This window comes from Anarrhichthys ocellatus, unplaced genomic scaffold (genome assembly GCF_004355925.1).
Source record: "Anarrhichthys ocellatus isolate YVR2014 unplaced genomic scaffold, GSC_Weel_1.0 scaffold28, whole genome shotgun sequence".
NCBI classification, from domain to species: Eukaryota; Metazoa; Chordata; class Actinopteri; order Perciformes; family Anarhichadidae; genus Anarrhichthys; species Anarrhichthys ocellatus.
Window position 1 is genome coordinate 2,092,877 of NW_022280058.1, and position 19,657 is coordinate 2,112,533.

The 19,657-nt window shown below is 40.7% G+C and overlaps 2 protein-coding genes across 3 annotated transcripts in view; one reads left to right on the forward strand and one right to left on the reverse strand.

The window, feature by feature from the left end:
• LOC116391973 (voltage-dependent T-type calcium channel subunit alpha-1I-like) overlaps nt 1-9,355 on the forward strand; it is a 43,301-nt gene extending 33,946 nt beyond the window's left edge. For both annotated transcript variants that reach the window (XM_031863032.1, XM_031863033.1), the window contains 10 exons: nt 66-217; nt 335-444; nt 548-681; nt 778-848; nt 3,022-3,100; nt 3,430-3,551; nt 3,939-4,229; nt 4,324-4,474; nt 6,157-6,716; nt 6,843-9,355. In XM_031863032.1, coding sequence (XP_031718892.1) covers nt 66-217; nt 335-444; nt 548-681; nt 778-848; nt 3,022-3,100; nt 3,430-3,551; nt 3,939-4,229; nt 4,324-4,474; nt 6,157-6,716; nt 6,843-7,493 — 2,321 coding nt within the window. In that variant the 3' untranslated portion in view covers nt 7,494-9,355. The remainder of the gene's footprint in view (nt 1-65; nt 218-334; nt 445-547; nt 682-777; nt 849-3,021; nt 3,101-3,429; nt 3,552-3,938; nt 4,230-4,323; nt 4,475-6,156; nt 6,717-6,842) is intronic.
• A 2,095-nt stretch (nt 9,356-11,450) lies between these two features.
• LOC116391996 (synaptogyrin-3-like) lies at nt 11,451-18,449 on the reverse strand. Its single transcript, XM_031863075.1, has 4 exons — nt 18,228-18,449; nt 16,108-16,342; nt 15,522-15,667; nt 11,451-12,713 (listed from the first exon to the last, which is right to left on the reverse strand). Exons 1-4 carry the CDS (start codon nt 18,330-18,332, stop codon nt 12,486-12,488), a joined length of 714 nt encoding a protein of 237 aa, XP_031718935.1. The 5' UTR covers nt 18,333-18,449; the 3' UTR covers nt 11,451-12,485.
• Nucleotides 18,450-19,657: the final 1,208 nt, after the last annotated feature.

Here is a 19,657-nt window from a genome sequence, read left to right on the forward strand (position 1 = left end):
GTGTGTGTGTGTGTGTGTGTGTGTGTGTGTGTGTGTGTGTGTGTGTGCGTGTGTGTGAAACGCAGGGGCCCAGGAGAAGCCGTACTACGCTGACTACTCCCCACTGCGTCGATCCATCCACACCGTGTGCACCAGCCACTACCTGGACCTCTTCATCACCATCATCATCTTCACAAACCTCCTCACCATGAGCATGGAGCACTACAATCAGCCTCAGGTAACCATGGCAACACCTTCTACCACCTGCCCTAGAACCATAGTAATGAAGCGGTGTGCGGTCGTACAGTACAGCGACAGTGGGTTTTGTTTAAAGTGTGTGTCTTGTGTCCTGCAGTACTTCGTGGAGATACTGAAGTACTGCAATTACGTCTTCACGGTGATTTTTGTCATCGAGACAATCCTCAAACTCACCGCTTTCGGCCTGCGCCGCTTTTTCAAAGAGAGGTATTCAAGCTCTCGCATCAATACAAAGACACTCACAAACACAGCTTCATCCTTACAGGAACTGAAATTGTTTGTTTGTGTGTGCGTGTGTCTGTGTGTCAAGATGGAACCAGTTGGATCTCGCCATTGTATTGTTGTCAATCATGGGAATCGCACTGGAAGAAATAGACCTGAATGCTTCCCTCCCCATCAACCCTACCATCATACGCATCATGAGAGTCCTCAGGATAACAAGAGGTACACACACACACACACACACAGTGACACAAACACAAAAAAACAAAAACATGATGATATGTGGCTGATGAGAGCTGACACATTACAATGTTTCAGTGTTGAAGCTGTTGAAGATGGCGACAGGAATGAGAGCTCTGCTGGACACAGTGATACAAGCTCTGCCTCAGGTAAGAGGCGGCACTGACGCTGTGAAATATACCGTGTCTCTTTAACTCTGAGCCTGGTTTCCAGATCTGAACCATTGCAGACAGCTTGTTTTATTCAGTGATTTATCAGGCCTGGCACTGACTGCCCCCTTCATGATTTACTGACATTCCCCCCAACAGACTGTTCAGTGACACTAAATAAACCACCAAACAAGCGTGACGACATCCTCATGTTTAGCCAAAGGCTAATGGTTGATGCTTAAATGTATCAGTGTGGCTGATAAATCACCAGCTCAATCATTACTTTATGGCACATAACTTCACAGCTGCTTTGGTGCGATTGTTTTGCGACTGAATGTCAGTGAGGAGATAAAATATGAATCAGAAAGTCCAGTCTGAAAGCTTATCATCACAGAGACGCCACACAGCAGTTTATTCTCCTTTTAGGCAGGATTGTAAAACTCTGTCATGTTGTCACAGCAGCAATATTTCCCTCCACTTAGTTGCTTGTGAGGTAAAGAGTAAAATTAGCCACATATTCTACACCAGGTATGGATAATTGCATCTGGTTGGCGAAAGCAAAGCATTTCCAGGTGACTTTGCTCTGGGATGCGGCAGAAGTGATTTATAAGGCCTGATTCAAGCTTCTTTTTTTGTCTCGAAGCCTCTACGATGTCACCTGTCTCATTCAGGATGCTGCTTTTTTGTTTTGTTGACACAGTGCTATTGTTGGTGTACAAGAGACTTCACAAGCAAGGACTAAACCATCAGCTGAGATACACACGTAACTGTCTTCAGACACATTTAATGGCTTGATGGCAATGTCGTTTGGTCGGTCCACCTTTTTGGTCCAGACTGAAATATTGCAACTATTGGATGGATTGTTATGAATTGTGTACAGATGAGCATTGTCCCAGGTGGATAAAGCCTAATGACTATAGTGAGCCCCTGACTTTTCCTCTAGCGCCAACATGAGGTTTAATATCTGTCCACAACTACTAGATCGATTGTCATGGATTTTGCTAAACGCATTCATGTCTCAATCAGGATGAATTGTGATAACTTCTGTTATTCCTTAACCTTTTATCTAGTACCATTATCAGGTCAAAATTTGAATTCGTCCAATATGTTGGTCCATGACCAAATACCTTCAAAACAATTTGACTATTTATTTTGTGTTTAGTGCTAACAAGCTAATGTTAGCATGTTAGCACACCAAACTAAGATGGTGAACATGGTAAACATTACTGCTAAATATCTTTTCACATCATATTGAAATTAGCATTTAACTCAAGCTGCTATTGTGACTCTTAGACTTGTTTGTATATGAAAATGTGAGAAAAGTAATTGGTGAGAATGATGGATGGGATGATGCGCTCTGGTGGAAGGCTTCAGGAAGGATCTACCACAGCTCCTGGGCCCAGTGGACCCTATCAGAAATGAGAGAGTAGAGAGGAAAGGGGAGGGAAGGTGGGGAAATGAGAACATTTATGCTGGGCAAGTAGACATTTCTAAACAGTTTGTGTTCTTGCTCCTGAAATGCAGCTACATTCTAACCACTTTAATTTTTTCTTTTAAATTTAAATGGGTAATTCCAAAATCATAGCACACGGAGCTTGACAGTGCTTTCACGCCTAGATCCCATGTTCATCTACGTATGTTTTCCAACAAACAAATCTCTTGTGCAGCAAAATACCCATGATCCTTCACTGCCTTCCCAAACACGAATAATGCCAAATGTCTTTGAAGTGACAGATAATTGCAGGGGATTGAACCCAGGTCTTTGCACTGGTGTCCAAGTGAACTTCATCAATAGGTTTAGCCGTCATCTAATCAGACATCTCCATACCTCCCACCATGGCGGTAGGCCAGCCAAGTCCCTGTGAAAGGCTTTATTATTAGAATAAACAGGCGAGTTTGTGGTTCATGAGGACTGGATCCAGGGTATGAAAGTGCACTTCTGTTTCTCAAACAAAAGTTTTAGGTATGATTCAACTCCAGGTATCATGACGGCTCCTAATGTGTTTTTAAGACGTAGGAAACCTCATTGCAATAAGGTTCAGCAGCCTCTGTCTATGGCCTCTCTCTATCTGTTTGCATGTTTGCGTCTCTCTCGGTGTATACTGTACATGTCCTTTTTTCTGTCTATCATACACTGTATATATCTGTGTGTGCGTGTAATATGTCTGTCTAGGTGGGGAATCTGGGTCTGCTCTTCATGTTGCTGTTCTTCATCTATGCAGCTCTGGGAGTTGAGCTCTTTGGAAAACTGGGTTAGTGTGTGTGTGTGTGTGTGCGTGTGTGTGCGTGTACATGCATGCATGCGTGTATGTGCAAGCATGTGAGTGTGTGCATGCATATATATCGATGTGGATGCACAGATGTGCGCGAGAGAGTGTGTGCCTCAGCTGACTGGTGAGCTATCCGTAGATTACGTAACATGCATAAATTTCATTGTTACATACATTAATTATGTCAATTCAGAATCAGTGTTCTCATGAGCGCTCTAATCTACACAAAGTTCTCTTTCTTCTCTTCCACAGCCTTCCTCTCTCACGCTTCCTGCCTCTAAGACTCTTTTCCTCTTTTCATCCTCTTTCAGAGTGTTCCGATGAGAACCCGTGTGAGGGTCTTAGTCGCCACGCTACCTTTGACAACTTCGGCATGGCTTTCCTCACACTCTTCAGGGTGTCTACCGGGGACAACTGGAATGGGATTATGAAGGTTATTTTTCTTCCTCTCGTCCGCTTTTTTTTTTTTTTTTTTAAAGAAGATGGATAGACGAGAAAGTCCATGTTTGTGTCTGTGCATATGTGTCTGTCTCAAAGCACCGGTTCTAAGACAGGCGTTGTATTAAGCAGAGAGAAGATCACTGTTTTTATGACAGAATAAGAGCTGCTGACATTAGAGGTTTAGGAGAGTGTATTATTCTTCTGTGACAGGCTCAAGGTCTGTTCACACTCAGACCCACATCTCCCCCTGTCGGAGAAGAGAGGAAATACAACAAAGTGCATGAATATATCTGAATATCACTTTAAATCACTTTATCTATTTTCATTTTTCAACATTGTTTAATAATCTCTATCCTCTTCTCTTACCCCCGGCGTCCAGGACACGTTGCGAGAGTGTCGCCCGCAGGAACGCCACTGCCTCACCTACCTGCCCCTGATCTCTCCCATTTACTTCGTCACCTTCGTCCTAACGGCTCAGTTCGTGCTGGTCAACGTGGTCGTAGCCGTTCTCATGAAGCACCTGGAGGATAGCAACAAGGAGGCGCTGCTGGATGAGATAGAGGAGAGGAAGGAGCGGGAAGAGATGAGGGAGAGGGAGGAGGCCAGCCGTCGCCTCAGCACTGCGTCTGTGGGCGGAGACCTACTGCCAAATGTGGGCACACCTGCTCAGGTAACGGACAGAGTTTGTGTTTCTTATTTCTGCGTGTGTGGAGGGGAAGGACGGGGACAATAACGTTGACAGCGGTGATGGTCTTGTGTGGCAGGTGCAGGCTGAGGACGAGGATTGTTCCCATGGCAACCTGCTGAGCATAGGACGCATGCTGTCTCTCCCCAGCGACAGCTACGTCCAGCCACTCAGATGCTCCCCTTATCCTCCCATTTGCCATGAGGCGTACTCCGGCTACAGCTACTCAGGTAATTTGGTTGTTTATAGCCAATTAAATTAAGGAACATTTCACTCACTGTGCTACAGCCACTAACTGATTGCTGTAAAGGTTATTGCTTCCATAAATAGCAGAGAGGGCTGTTGAGAGGTGATGCAGCACAACAAGAGGCACTATTATTACAGACCTTAGAGAGAGAGACGGTCATTTCAATATTAGTGACAAAGTGGTCGAACCAGCAAAACACTGAGTTTTATTTATGTGCACAATATAAATGTACAGAGATTCTATAAAACAGTGCTCACAATCACAAAGGTACAATGTATGTAGTTTGCGACACAAAACTAAATACATTTAGAAAATATTCATTAAATGGCAAACTATTCCCCAAAACAGCAGGGCTACTTACTCGTACAGGAGTGTAATTGATGCGGCCTATTTTCAACTGTAGATTAATACATATTGGGTGCTCTAGTAGTGAGCATTTACAGCAGCAGAAAAGTGTGTGTGTGGGATTGACTCAAAATGAACTGCAGTGTTTATGTTCATAGTAATGAAGTCACTCAGGTGGCTCGTTGATGTATTTTTAATAGTTCTTGGACAACTGTGAAGCTCTATGGCACAGAAGAATAAATGATATCAGGCTTTGGATAAACAGAATGAACTTGTTAATAGGATCAGTTGATTTTTGTTTTTGGTCTTGTTTTGTGATTTGTTGACTGTAGGAAAAATATAGAATATCGCCAGTAGAGTGAATCTAGAGTGAATCTATGCATTCGTTTGAAATTGAGTCATTAAATGATCTGGTTACTTACCATCTTGTATGATTGTTGGATATACAGTATAGTATTTAAGTATATATTTGGAAAACATCATCATTTGAACTCTCGACAATTCACGTCTTCAATAAGACTCCGCTCTTTAGAAATACTGTATTCTGTTTTTATGCTGCCGTCCTTCTGGACAATCCATTCTCTTGAACGTGATAACTCAGACCTGGCACAAACGTCCTCCTGGACTCAAGCAAGAACTGATTAGATTTTTGATGGTCAAAGGTTAATGTCACTGTGAACTCACGCATGTCCCATTCTATTGATATCTCAGGAAGGCCTCGAGCAAATTTCTTTAAGTTTGGCACAAACGTCTACTTAGATTAAAGGCTGAACTGATTATATTTTGGTGATCAAAGGTCACTGTGACCGAAAAGTCTATCCCAATCTTGTGAACGCCGTCACTCTGATGAACAATTAATCAGGCAAACTGCACTACTACCTCCATTCTGCACCTTAATTCCATGGACACTGTTGTTGTATAGGGTTATGTTCATATACATATATATATATGTATAGTCGTTAAATGTTTATGCTTACATCTGTTCTACTTTTTTTTGCTGTCCCCGTTTTTATTTTTTATTTTATGTATATTTACATTTTTTTTCATGTTTATTTGTAAATTCTGTGTATGTACGTGGAGAGCAATGAAAAACCGGAGTCAAATTCCTTGTACGCGTACCCGTACATGGCCAATACAGCTGATTTTGATTCTGATATCCCAGGAATACATGTCAAATAAGATAAAATGGTGACATTTTCGAAAGACATGGATATAAACTGCAACATCACTTTTTGGCAGAGGCATACAACCCAGGGTGGTTCTTCTAGTTTTCTTGTCATCAATGTATCCATGTGATCTTTGCCGCATTGTTTTCCGTAGGCTCCGTGTCATCTCTGGCCTCCAGTGGAGGCGGCTCGCTGCTGCAGGTTCCTGGGGCTCTGCCGGTATTCAGCCATGCTTCACTGGGGAATGGACGCAGCTCGAGGCCAAAGATCTTCCTGAGCACGTCTCAGAGCATTGACAGACACCCCTCACACAGACTCAGTCCAGCTGACAGTATTGAGGGCAGCAGGTTTAGTCCGGCTGACAGAATAAGCAGACACAGACTCAGTTCAGCTCAAAGTATAGATGGATGCAGGTTCAGCCCGGCCCATCGAATAAACAGACACAGACTCAGCTCTACTCGCAGTATGGACGGATACAGGCTCAATCCAGACCACAACACAGACAGACCTAAACTCATGTCCAGCCACAGTATAGACAGAAATTCCTCGCTGAGACTAAGTCCCACCCACAGTGCTAGCAGACGTCCTTCTCAGTGGCTCAGTCCTGAAGACAGTTTAGACAGAAACAAGCTGAGTCCCTCATACGTTCCAGATAGTTCAATCGTGAGGAGACCAGCATCCTTCCACACTGCAAGCAGACCGTTACGGAGACAGGTGTGTTATTATCACTGCTTCTTCTTCTCTTTTGTTATCTTCACACAGTTTTTATTTATATTTTACCAAGACATGACGAGGTTTGTATCTTCTATGTGTGTTTGTGTGCACGTCTTGTGTCTGCAGGAGGCCGTGCGCTCTGACTCTCTGGATCAGAGTGGTTCAGCTGACGATCTGGCAGAGTCTCACCCCACTGTGGCCGCTGTGTCTTCCACACCACCACGCCAGCGATCGTCCAGTGTACACACACTGAAATATACACACCCCCAGAGGGTCATCTCATGCAGGAGCCACAGCCGGAGCCCCAGTGAAACCACTGGGCAAGAAGACGTACCTGAGCAGGCCATCTGCGCTTCGCAGCCAGAAACAGGTGTCGAGACGAGGCCCGTCAGCCTGCAGAGGCTATCCAGTCTGAAGGTCCCCAGCGGTGAATCCGTCTTATCGGACCCGGGCCCCGAGTTGGACGACGCAGACGAGGAAGTCAGTCGTATTACCAGTTCTGTTGAGGCACACTCACACACACAGCTCCCTCCCAGCTCCTCACACAAAAGCAGACACCTTACCCCGAGCCCCGTGGAGCACAGGAGCCGCCCTAGTCAATCAGTGTCTCCGGTGTCGGGCAGGAACAGGAAGCAGAGAATGAGCCCGCCGCCAGGAGAGGAGCCGGTCACTATGGCTACGCAGCTGATGGACAGCAGTGTTGAGCTGAGAAGGCGGACTCTGTCATTTGATGCCACAACCATCTCTCAACCTGAGGAGAGTTCTGTGGACGACTAAAAGAACACAATGTCGGTGGATTGGTTATTCTGTTAAAGTGGAGGAATCTGATGTGCACACAAGAGGGGCGGGAGCCGCAATCCTAAAGCAGGAAGGATACCTGTTTTAGGACCTGCTCCTCACCTCGTCCCATCCAATCACAAGATTTTCACCGGGTGTTCGAGAAGAAATCCTTCGGACTGTGTGTGTACGAGTGTGTATGTGTTCAAAGACTCTTACCCGTTGTGCTATTTGCACACAAGATGCACACAAGAAGATGTTTCCTTTACTTCTATCATAGTCCTAGCTTTAGTTCAGACATAGTAGTCACTCCCCTGCTATATTTACTCAAACATTAACCTTCAGCTTGCTTGCTGTCTTCCCTCTGCCCTCACTCTCGTCCTTTTCCTTGCACCTCAAGCCTAGGTCAGAGGACAAGACAAATTGACCCATAAGTGCAGCACAGGATAAGTTACTGACTGATCTACTCATGTACAGACATCATGACAAAGAGATAACACAACGTTTATATTAGTTATTGAGTAATTTGCAGTTTATTTTCTTGATAAATCAGTTAATTTCTTGGTCTATAAAACATTAGAAAGATTTTCAATTCACGATGATGTTAAAAAAGGAAAAGCCTAAAATCTCCACATACGAGAGTCTTGAACCATCAAACCATGATGATTGATTAATTGTCAAAACAACTGCTGTCTCTGTTCTGAGTCGAACCGTTTTTCCAGTTTGAAGGACAGCATCTCATCCAGTCTTATAATAACTTTTTTATTTGCCAGAACTGTTTGCTTTTCAAAGATTCCTTATTATCATTCTCTGTGGTGCAGAAATTACAGTTTGTTTACAAATGAAATAGATTTTTAAGTGACGAATTCACAAAAGTTAAAGCTGGCAAAGACTTTTATATATAAATGCTTAATTTGTAAATGCACGCTTATGTAGATTGATGCAGGCACATTTTGTTCGAGAAAAAAAACCAAATTGTACAGCAGCTCGTTATAAGTGGAGCAAAATGAGAATGTTATGTCTAACAGAGTGAAAGTTTTTGTTTTTACATGTCACAAATTTTTTCCTACCTCTTAAACCTACAGTAAACTGCCACTGGAAGTTGCTTGATCATTCTCAGATTGCAGTATTTTCCTGGTCAAATCAAACATCTTTTTGATGTTTGAAAAACCTTCCCCGGCCTGAATTCAATCATCCCTGACAGTTGGTAAAAATCAATTTGCGCTTAGAGCCTCCAAGTTGAAATGATGTAGTGTGACCTTGGCTTTAGTAGTTTCTACCTCTCTTTATTCCTGATCCCTCCCAATCGAATGTTCAGTCAGCTTGGTTTCTCACCCATCCAACTTTCCTTTTCTGTGTCTTGGTATTCTCAGGGTAGAGGTAGGTCACACGCAGGTGAGTATGAAGCATGTGTTCACAGGTCTGCAGAGTGAGATTGCCCCCTGCTGTCTGAAGCCAGAGCTGGCCCGTCTCACCTGACGTTTGAAGAGAGTTATTGTTCGTGTGCGGGGTCAGAAGCAGGTGTACAGAAGGGCTTATTCAGGTGATATAACGGTGTGTAAAACTTTGTAGAAAAAGCAAAGATTATATTTTATTAACACAGCAGCGATGATATGAGAACTATAATGGTGAATTTCTACATTTTTGAATGTCAATTTATCTGCTGGTGATGATTGATGATGATGTCAGTATAAGAGGATGTTGATGATGATAACGATGATAATGATGACTCTGGGTGATGCAGTTCATGATATTGTAAAATGTTCCTGCAGAAAGAAAGCAGGGAATGATATACAGTAAACTCACCTGCAGTAACATGATTGGACAGTGCTGGAATAAAACCACTTCCTGTCTGACTTTCATTTGACTCCATAACCTTTCTTTTAAAACTGTCCTGACCCTCTTTATAAAGATATTTAAAAAAATCTAAAAACTATTGGGTGGTAAACTGGGTGTTTTAAAATGTATTAAAAGGTAATAAATCAATTTAGCAACAATTAATGCACGTAAACACCATTTTATGAGGTATTACATTTTTGTATATTTATCCAAAGAGGTAGAATGCTAAAGTTTGCGTGAATTTAATCTTTAGGCATGTGCGTAGTTTCTGCGTAGTTTATTTTAGGAATCCTGCTAGATTTGACGTCATCTGAAAAGGACAACCCTTAGCTTGCTCACAAGAAGAAGGGCTTGCAGGCTACACGACACACCCATTTCACTACACGACACAACTCGCCCCCCGAGATAACGTCCAGGATTATCGTACTTATTTTAACCGTGACCCGCTTCCTAAACCTAACCAAGTAGTTGTTGTGCCTAAACCTATCCAAGGACTTTTCTGCCGAATTTAACCAAATTTCATATCGGCGTATCATATAGTCGGTGAGTCCTGTTGTTGACATGTCTTCAATTCGCCTACTTATAGTGTCATTTGACAGAGGTATATTTTTCAGTTTATCCGCTGCGGATTGATCCAACAAACACCGCTTCAGTTTTGACGGCTTCACGCTTTCTTGTGCCAGAACCTCGCTGCACAAAACACACTGAGGTTTTTGCCCTCTTTTGTCCTCAATGTAAGAAAATCCATATCTCATGTAGTCGGTGTCGTACTTGCATTTCACCATGCTCAATTAGCATATGAAAACAAACTTTGTGGGTGTTCTTCTATACCAGGGGTATTCAAGTATTTTTTCGACATACTGTACTATGACTTTTTCAACATACTTTACTATGACTTTTTCCGACATACTATACTATGACTTTTTCAACATACTTTACTATGACTTTTTCCGACATACTTGACTTTGACTTTTTTCGACATACTATACTATGACTTTTTTCGACATACTATACTATGACTTTTTTCGACATACTATACTTTGACTTTTTTCGACATACTATACTATGACTTTTTTCGACATACTATACTATGACTTTTTTCGACATACTATACTATGACTTTTTCGACATACTTTACTATGACTTTTTTTGACATACTTTACTATGACTATGACATTTTAACAAACTCAACTAAGACTAAAACTCAACTTTCTTACTTTTTTTGACATGATATAATATGACTTTTTTGACATACTATACTACAATTGTTTTGGCATAGTATACTATGGCTTTTTTGACATTACTTTTTTCGACATACAATAATATGACTTTTTTATTGTTTTCAACATACTTTACTTTGACTTCTCTCGACATACTATACTATGACTTTTTCAACATACTATGACTTTTTCTTTTAAATTTTTCTATATACTGCACTGACTTTTTATTTTACTTTTCTTGACACACTCTACTGTAACTCTTTGCCTGTACTATACTAAGTCTTTTATTGACTTTTTAAAGATACTATACTGAGATTTTGACTTATTTGACATACTATGCTATGACTTATTTGACATACTATACAATTACTTTTGTAACATACTATAGTATTAATTTTCTCAACTTTTTTCAACATACAATACTTTTATGACATAATTTACCATACATTTTTTCAACATACTATACTATCACTATTTTCTTTCTTTTTTGACATACTATTCTATAATTGTTTATTCGACATACTATACTATGACTTTTTTCGACATACAATAATATGACTTTTTTTTTACTGTTTTCAACATACTGTATTTTGACTTCTCTCAACATACTATACCATGACTTTTTCCAAAATACTATGACTTTGTTTAAACCATTTTTCGACATACTCTACTATGACTTTTTTCTTGGCTTTTTTAACACAATATACTATGAGTAAGAAAGTCGACAAAAACTTACAGTAAAGTATGTCAAAAAAGTCATAGAGTGACATTCATTTTTTACGCAAGCTTTAGTATGGCATACTTTAGTATGGCATACTTTATCAATTTTGTTTATCACACACATACAGCGGGTTGTTGAACGTAACCGGGTAAAACCCTGTGTAGGCCCCTTGACATTATTCGTTTAATCCAAAAATAAAGTCAACATACAGTACAGCTGTTGCCTGCTGCTGCTAATAAATTCAAGCACACTTTCTAATTATAGTCCTCCAGTAGATGTTGATTAATATGCATAACACATCGTTGGATCTAGCTCTCAATACATACTTTTACTAAAAGAAGTTTCTCACATTGCAAGAAGCAAAACGTTTAAAGTTAATGTGAACAAAAATACTTTCACAGCTCTGATAGTGGTGGCAGATAGATTTTATTTTTCATATTTCACTTTACCACTTCAGCATATCACAATAAAATATTTAATCACATGAATATTTCACACTGAAACACTATAGAATTCAGAATGCATTAAGCTATCCTGCCTTTGCTTTCTTGCCAAGAGAAATGTAACAATTTCTGCCAACCCCGCACTAGTTTCCTTGCAATCTATTGGTCAAGCTGCCATTCAGTCTCAATTTCACCTGATCGGAGGCCACATCTCTGCAGGGCAGCTTGTGATGGGTCAGACTGACTGAGGGCAAACAGAAGCAGATAAACAACGCTCCAGGGTCCTTCATATTTTCTTCACTAAAGACCTTGTATCCCTTTATAAGGCAGATGGAGCATCATGACAGATCTATATCTATGTTATTCTGCATCTCTCCATACAAACATGCAGTCAGGGTGCATGTGTCTGTGCTTCCAGGTGTGTGTGTGTATATATATATATATATACACACAGAAATGTGTTACATAAATGCGTTTCCACTTGTACACATATATATCCAGGTGTGAGTGAATACAGCTGTCTTTGCGTGCATCAATGTGTGTGTGTATGTGTGTGTGTGCAGAAGATGACAATTCTTGACACAGAGTTTCTACTAACTAAGCTGAGCCAGCAGTTGCCATGGTGAAAACAGATCATACATCCTCACATGACCCAAAAAGCCCACCAATCCCAGGAGAGGATTGAAAGCCACTAATCAGCGAGGCAGGACATTGTCTGTGCCCGCGTCGAACACAGTGTATTTCAACACACACCTCTTTCTGTCTGTCTCTAGAAGGCAGGAGCCACAGGTCTCTGCTGTGTGAGTTTCTGCGGGTCCAGGGTTTCAGTGAAAGGAGGCGCTTGATAGGGGTTGGTGGTTACTATGGTAGCTCCGTTTGCGATGGGGTACGGTGTAGCTCTAGCACTGCCGAGGGGAGGATCCAGGTGTTGCCATGTGAACAAGTTTGTGTTGCTGCCAGTTAGGAAGCGCCGCAGTGCACTCAGCGTCAGTACAACCTGTTAGTAACACACACACACACACACACACACACACACACACACACACACACACACACACACACAAACAAACACGCATTAACAGAGGCTGTTACTTACAAACTGATTTGCATTGAAGCCACTGTTACAGCACTTATTCTCAGCAAGACGAAGAATCTAGAGCCATGTGGGGAACAGCAGTTCTTTGAGCTAAATGCTAACATCAGTCCTAACATGCTCTCAATGACAATGCCAACATGTTGTTAAGAAGGTATAATGTTTACCAGGTTCACCATCTTAGTTTAGTTTGTTAGCATGGTAACATTCGCCAATTAGCCTTAAACACAAAGTGCAGTTGGAGCTAATGACAATGACATTACATTTGGAGGTATTTGGTCATAAACCAAAGTATTGGATGAATGGAAACTTTGATCTGATTATGGCCTTAGATGAAAAGTCAGGGCATCAACAGAATCAGTGGGATTCATCCTACAGAGATTATGAATTTCTGAACAAATTTTATGGCAATCCATCCAATAGCTGTTGAGATATTTTTGTCTGCTATCACAGAAATCAAAAATGTATGCAACCCATGATCCAGGGATTCCCAAAACATACATTTTTTGGAACCTTTTGAGGATTTGGTTCTGGGTCCACTGTATACAGCATTTACAAACTTGAAGTGTGGAAATACAAAAAAGCTGGTCAGTAGCCAAAAATAGAATCCAGCGTGTCTAATCACTTAGCGTTTTTGCAATATTCTTCACAAGACCCAATGTGATCCTTAACTTTTCTTTAATCTTAGTTTAATCCTTCTAACCTTTTTCCCTGCACTGTTTGGCTGTGTGTTGCAATCACATTTCTGCCAGACTCAAAGAAATCTAATGGTGCACCCTTTCGTTGTTAATCTCTGACTCCAGCTGTTTATGAACAGGGTTCTACATTTTTGGTCTTTTTTCTAGCATGATTGTCCTATTTAATACAAAGTTCAATGGTGGTTCATGTTATTGTGTTCGTTGTCCTTGTTGTGATGTAAGAACACACATGCACTGACGGCAACTTCTGAGGGTTCCTAGAACTGGAGCATTTATTATAATCTCCTGAGTAGTGCCTGAATTGAGTTCCAGGAACTCATCCCCAAAGGCAACAAAACAGTAGAAACAAAAGCAGATACCATGATGATGTTTACAAGTTACATTACATTTTAGCAAGTTACTGCAGTGGAAAAGAGCTATTAACTTGGAAATGTGCACAGTTTAGTTAAAAGTGCTGTCACTGTGATGATTGAAGATTGGAACAGAAGGTCACTTGTTCTTTAAAGAAAAGTTTACAGATTTAGTATTATACTTTCATAAAGTTGGAGGACAGAGAAGAGATCAAGGTAGCAGAGGCCAAGATATCTCGACTTTTGGTCCTTAGTGTGTTAAGATAATGCAGCTTGAGAGCATCTTACTGTACACTACTACTGCTATGCTTCGTAAATCGCCCTCTCTAAAACTCCATTCTAAGGCAGATTGTTGCTAAAGGTCAGCAGATGAAACAACCCTAATGCAACACAGGTAATTTCCTCAGTTGTTAGGAAGCCAGAAGACATTAGAAACGAGGGTCTAAGGATAGAGGATGTTGTATGCTGTACAGACTGTAAAGTGTGATGTAGGGCTGTATAAATACCATTGACTTGACCTGACTTTATTTAACAGTTTTCACATGCTAAGTTGAACTTCTCATGACAGTAAACCACCTTTAATGTGTAAAATCAGAAGGCTTCCCCTTAGAGTCCAGAGCCACAGTCACAAGAGCATTCGGCTCTGTGTCACATGCTATGAATCCTCTCTGAAGAATGTTGGAACCAATTACCACAGAACTATTGGAGATAAATGATGTAGCAAGCTGAAAAAGGGGTCTTTTGCTACATACTGTACATATTTGACACAGTTACAGCTTAACCTCTTTACACCCTCTGACAGTGAGAAAAATGGCTGCTTTTAGTTTGGCGATGAAATTGTTTTAGCATTGCCCGTTGAGTTGTCAATGGATAATAAATCTGCCGGTCTCTGTCTGTTCTCTGGCATTGCAAATGTTTTTATTTAGGTTTCGCTGAGAGCAGCTTCCTTTCAAGAACACTCTGTTCACATCCCCACATGTACATTCACACCTCGAAACTGTCCAGTGGAGCCGCAGTCTGAACTGTTGGCTACTGAGCAACTTAACTGATCAGTTGGGGGCTAAGATCCCTGCTCAAGGGCACCTTAATGGTTGCAAAGAAGGACTTGCAAGCACTGCTCTTTCACTTTCCCCACCGACATTTATCCCTGCTTGTCAGTGGATCGAACTCAAAAAAAACTCTGACCTTTGGGCCACCAATCTGTAGTTTAAATGAGTGATTCGAAGCAAACTGTACACTGTTTGTTTAACACATAAGAACAGTGGATCAAAGCATCGAGCATCGTTATGATTAATACTGGAAAACCCCTACTCTGAATCCGCCAATTCTACTACTCAACTAGTATCCATAAGGGAAACCCGAACCTACATAACCTTCCTCAATATACAAGTGTGTGTGTGTGTGTGTGTGTGTGTGTGTGTTAGACTAGAGCGAGGGTGGGAAGGCTCTTTGGTAAGAGGCTTTGCTTGTCCTCCATGAAGGAAATGTTCTTAAATCTGTTCATTGCCAGCAAACACTGATAACCCTGAAATACACACACATACAAACAAACAAGATGATGATAATGATGATGATGATGATGATGATGATGATGATGAACACACACACACATGAATGTACACAAAAAGGACAGGTTTTAGACAAACAGGTATAAACATACGCACCCAGGTTAGGATGGAGAAGAAGCAGAAAGCGATGGTGGCTCTGGCAGCGTCTGAGCCCTGGGCCAATGGCAGCTCGTCTGCTGAGGTAGCCTGCCACTGATTGGCCAGAAAACAGAAGCCAACGAACCACAGGAAGCTTGCAAGACCTGGAGGCGGGACACAGAAAAAAAGGTAATGTGCAGCACCAATCTCTCGCGCATACCTGTGTACAACACTGTAACATTGCAGCTGATAAATAGTTAATTTGAACTATATTTTTTGGGCAGCGTGTAAATTATCTTCCAGGGGATCAATCAAGTTTTACCTCAATTTATAATATTATATCCTAATTTATTTGTAGATTATATTGTGTATCATTAATCGGACTCTGCAAAGTAACTACTTACTAAAGTTGTCAAATGAATTTAGTTCAGTAAAAAATAAAAAATTTTGCCACTGAAATGTCGTGGAGTAGAAGTATAAAGATACCAGAAAATAGAAAATACTCAAGTCAAGTACAAGTACCTCAAAATTGTACTGAAGTACAGTAAGTGAGTAAATGCACTTAGTTATTTTCCACCAGTGTATCTGTGTGTATATTATGTACCAGAGAAGCCGAGGTCCAGCATTACAGCCCGTCTTCTGTCCTTGACGCTGCTGATGGAGGGGAAGTAAATGTCCAGGATCAGGAAAAAGATGCTGCCCACAAAACAGGCCACGCCCACGGTAACGCCATAGTTACAGGCATCAGCGTTGTTGTTAAAGACGCAGAGCAAACGCTCGCTGCCGATGTTGATGTAGCCCTCGTTCACGATGCAGCTGAACACCACCATGGAGAAAACCTGCAGGGGAAGACAAGACAAGTGAGCGGTTTTATTATTGTAACAGGTAGAAGAGAATGAACTCACACTGGTGTTTGAATGCCTTTCATTCCTCATACATACCACACACAGACACACCAGTACAAACAGCTTCTGTTCGAGTGTGTGTGCTGTGGATTAGGTTGTTATAAAATAGTCATCCAGTTTGGTGAACTGGGGATCAAGCAAGATTTCTTAAAGGGTCAGTGCACCCAAATTACAAAACATTCTCCACTTGTTCTTACTGGTACAGGCATGCAGACAGTTTCAGTTTTATTTGCAAACATTTTGAGATATCCTCAAGTAACATTGTTTCTGTGAGGCCTCATTGCATTTTGAGTTTTTTAAATGTACAACAACAAAAAAAAGGGGGCCTCAATGCCGAATGCCCTACCCTCAAGTTAGTCAAGTCGTAATTTGATAAAATGCTGATTCAGATTAAGAACTATGAAGACATTGGGCTTTTTGGAAATTGTGATGGACATTTTCCACTCTTTTTTTGTGGACTAATTGAGAACATAATTGGAATTTTAATTGATAATGTACACAACTGTTAGTTTTAGCCCTACTTGCCATTTCGGAAACAAAAAGCGGAACATATTAACAAATACATTTGCAGAGATGAAATTATCACAATAATATTTGCCAAGCAGTGAACTTTGGGTCTTTGAGCAGTTGCCCACTTGAGCAGTTGTCATTTACCTCGGTTGTATTTGGTTGATAGCAGAAGTATCAGTGTCGGATGTCTCAATGTCTCATTAAATAAAACATCTCACAAACCTCAATCGGCAAGTGTTTTGCAATTTGGGTGAACAGATTCTTTTAGAAATATGACTATTTAATCCCTTTAAGAACTGGATGCCATGAATCAGACACCAACCTAACTGCACAATATGACAATGAAAGACAAAAACATTTTGATTTAACAATCTTTAGATATCTCTGTTAGAGCTGAAATGATTAGTCAAGTAATTGATTGAAAATAATCTATTTTATAAACCGATTAATCTTTTTAGATGTTATTCAACCAAAAACTGCTAAACATTTCTTGGTTCCTGCCTCTCACTTGTGAGTATTTGCTGCTTTTCTTTGTTGATTTAGGGCATTTTTTACTCTTTTCTCACATGTTGTAGTCAAACAATCAATCAATAGAGAAAACCATTCCCATTAATAATTGATCATGAAAATAATGGCTCTTCACAGCCCCTATCTCTACAGCAATTCATTTTAATGTATTTTTATTATTTATTGTACTGATCTGATCCAAGTTGTATCGGTTTGGGTTTGCTTTATTTTACTTTGTTTCATTTAAGGAGCACTGGCACGTTGGTAATGACAAATAATGTTGAACTGCATTAAATTATGAAAACAGAGACTGAAAGAAAGAGACGGGTTATTATGGGCTTCTGTTAACTTGCTATGCCTCCTTTAAAACCAAATTGTTCCTTCAACGCACATGCTGTATGGTGACTCACAGCTGCACAGCATCGCACCAGAGAGACAGAAAGAGAGGTGTTACATTCTGGTTAGGGGGCATCAACATCCAAAGCGCTATCTAGACACAAAGAGGCTCCAGATAAATATATGGTAATCACACGCTGGTCCTCGAGCTCCTGCCACAAGCTGCATCTCTGAAATCATTTCTATTTATTAGACCGAGCTGCACAACAGATATCTAATTCAAAGGTATTGAGCCTTTTACAAAACATTAAAAAAATGTATGAATCCCGACAAAAAAGACACAAAGGCAAAGCGCGAGAGACACAAACAATGTGGATGGGAGAGAGACAGTGGGGGGGGGGTGGGGGGGTGCAGGTAGGCCTGTCCATTGATGTTAACCCACACGTTGCAGAGGAGGCTTACTCACCCACGACATCAGTCTGAGGATGGTCCGGGGATGCGTGAAGAAGGCGACCGGATCGAAGGGGATGCTGCCGGCCTTCCTGGCGCCGTACGCTCCCGCTGGCTCCATCCTTCCGGCAATGTGCAGCCTGACGCCCGCCGAGAGAACGAGAGGAGACGGTCAGAGAGCTGCGCGGAGCGGCGGCGTCCTCCTCCAGCCTCCGTGTGAAGTCACACCGCGTCACTGCGAGCGGATCAGAGCTGCACCGCAGAATTTCAACTCTCAATTAACATTGCGTTAGTATGACGCGTTCAACCTTTTTTAGATGTTAGGCTGATGAAGAGGAATATTTTTTTTGTCCAAAAACAACGTATAAAACAAACCTATAATTTCCCATATCAGGCTTTTGTTATTTGTTAGCGATATTTCTATTTTTTGATAGATGATGATACAACCATGTGTTATCGTTTGACAAACTAACGTGTTTAACCAACAGATGTTAAGCAACATTATGATTAAAAGAGACTCAAGTTTTTATTTTTAAACACGCAAAGAGTTTTGACCAATGGCATATCAGCAGGGCTGTAACCAGGTGATAAGCTGTTGAATTAAAAATGTCTTTAAATTTCCTCTACATGAACATTTAAATTCTGTTTCAAAGACACATTGTAAGGAACAATTCACTCTGGTAGAGGGAATCTTTTTAATTCATTATTTCAGGGCCTGAAAGTTATTAAATTCAAATATATAATATCTAAAAATGCTGGCTACAAGGACAACACTAGTTAGAAGGATCAGTGTTGGTTTTGGTCTCTAGGATTTGGTAACTAAAACAAAAATATAGATTAACATTTAGCATAAACGCTGAACATTAACAAATTCCTGCTTTTATGTGTTTTGTGTATTATATGTTTTTAGTGTGTTGTTTTATATGATCATTTTAAAGTTGAGTTAAGTGTCTTGGAGAATTATGAAAATAACTATATGAATATAATTTTGTATTATTATCAATCAGTTTGATAATAGTCCTTTACTGTTTTTTAATGGGACCAAGATATGAGCAGCACATTTGTCAGCACTCTGGTGGACAAACACGGAACAGTCTAAAGTACATTGCATCTTTGCCATTTCTGTGCTGCTAATTTTCGTTACTTATTGGCCGATTGGCAAATACGATATATCCGAAGATAAAATCGTCCGATAAAATCAACCATGGTGATGTGTCGGTCAAGCTCTATATTTGATATCATTAATCTACAGTTCTGTCAAGAACCTTTTTACTTGAATAAATAAAAAGTCATGTAACCATCTGAGTATTTAACCAAAGACATTTTATTGGATTTGATTAGAGAGTTAATGACAGCTTGGTTGAGATAAAACCAGATCTGTGTTTAGAGAGTACTGACTAAAAGGTATGACACACACACACACACACACACACACACACACACACA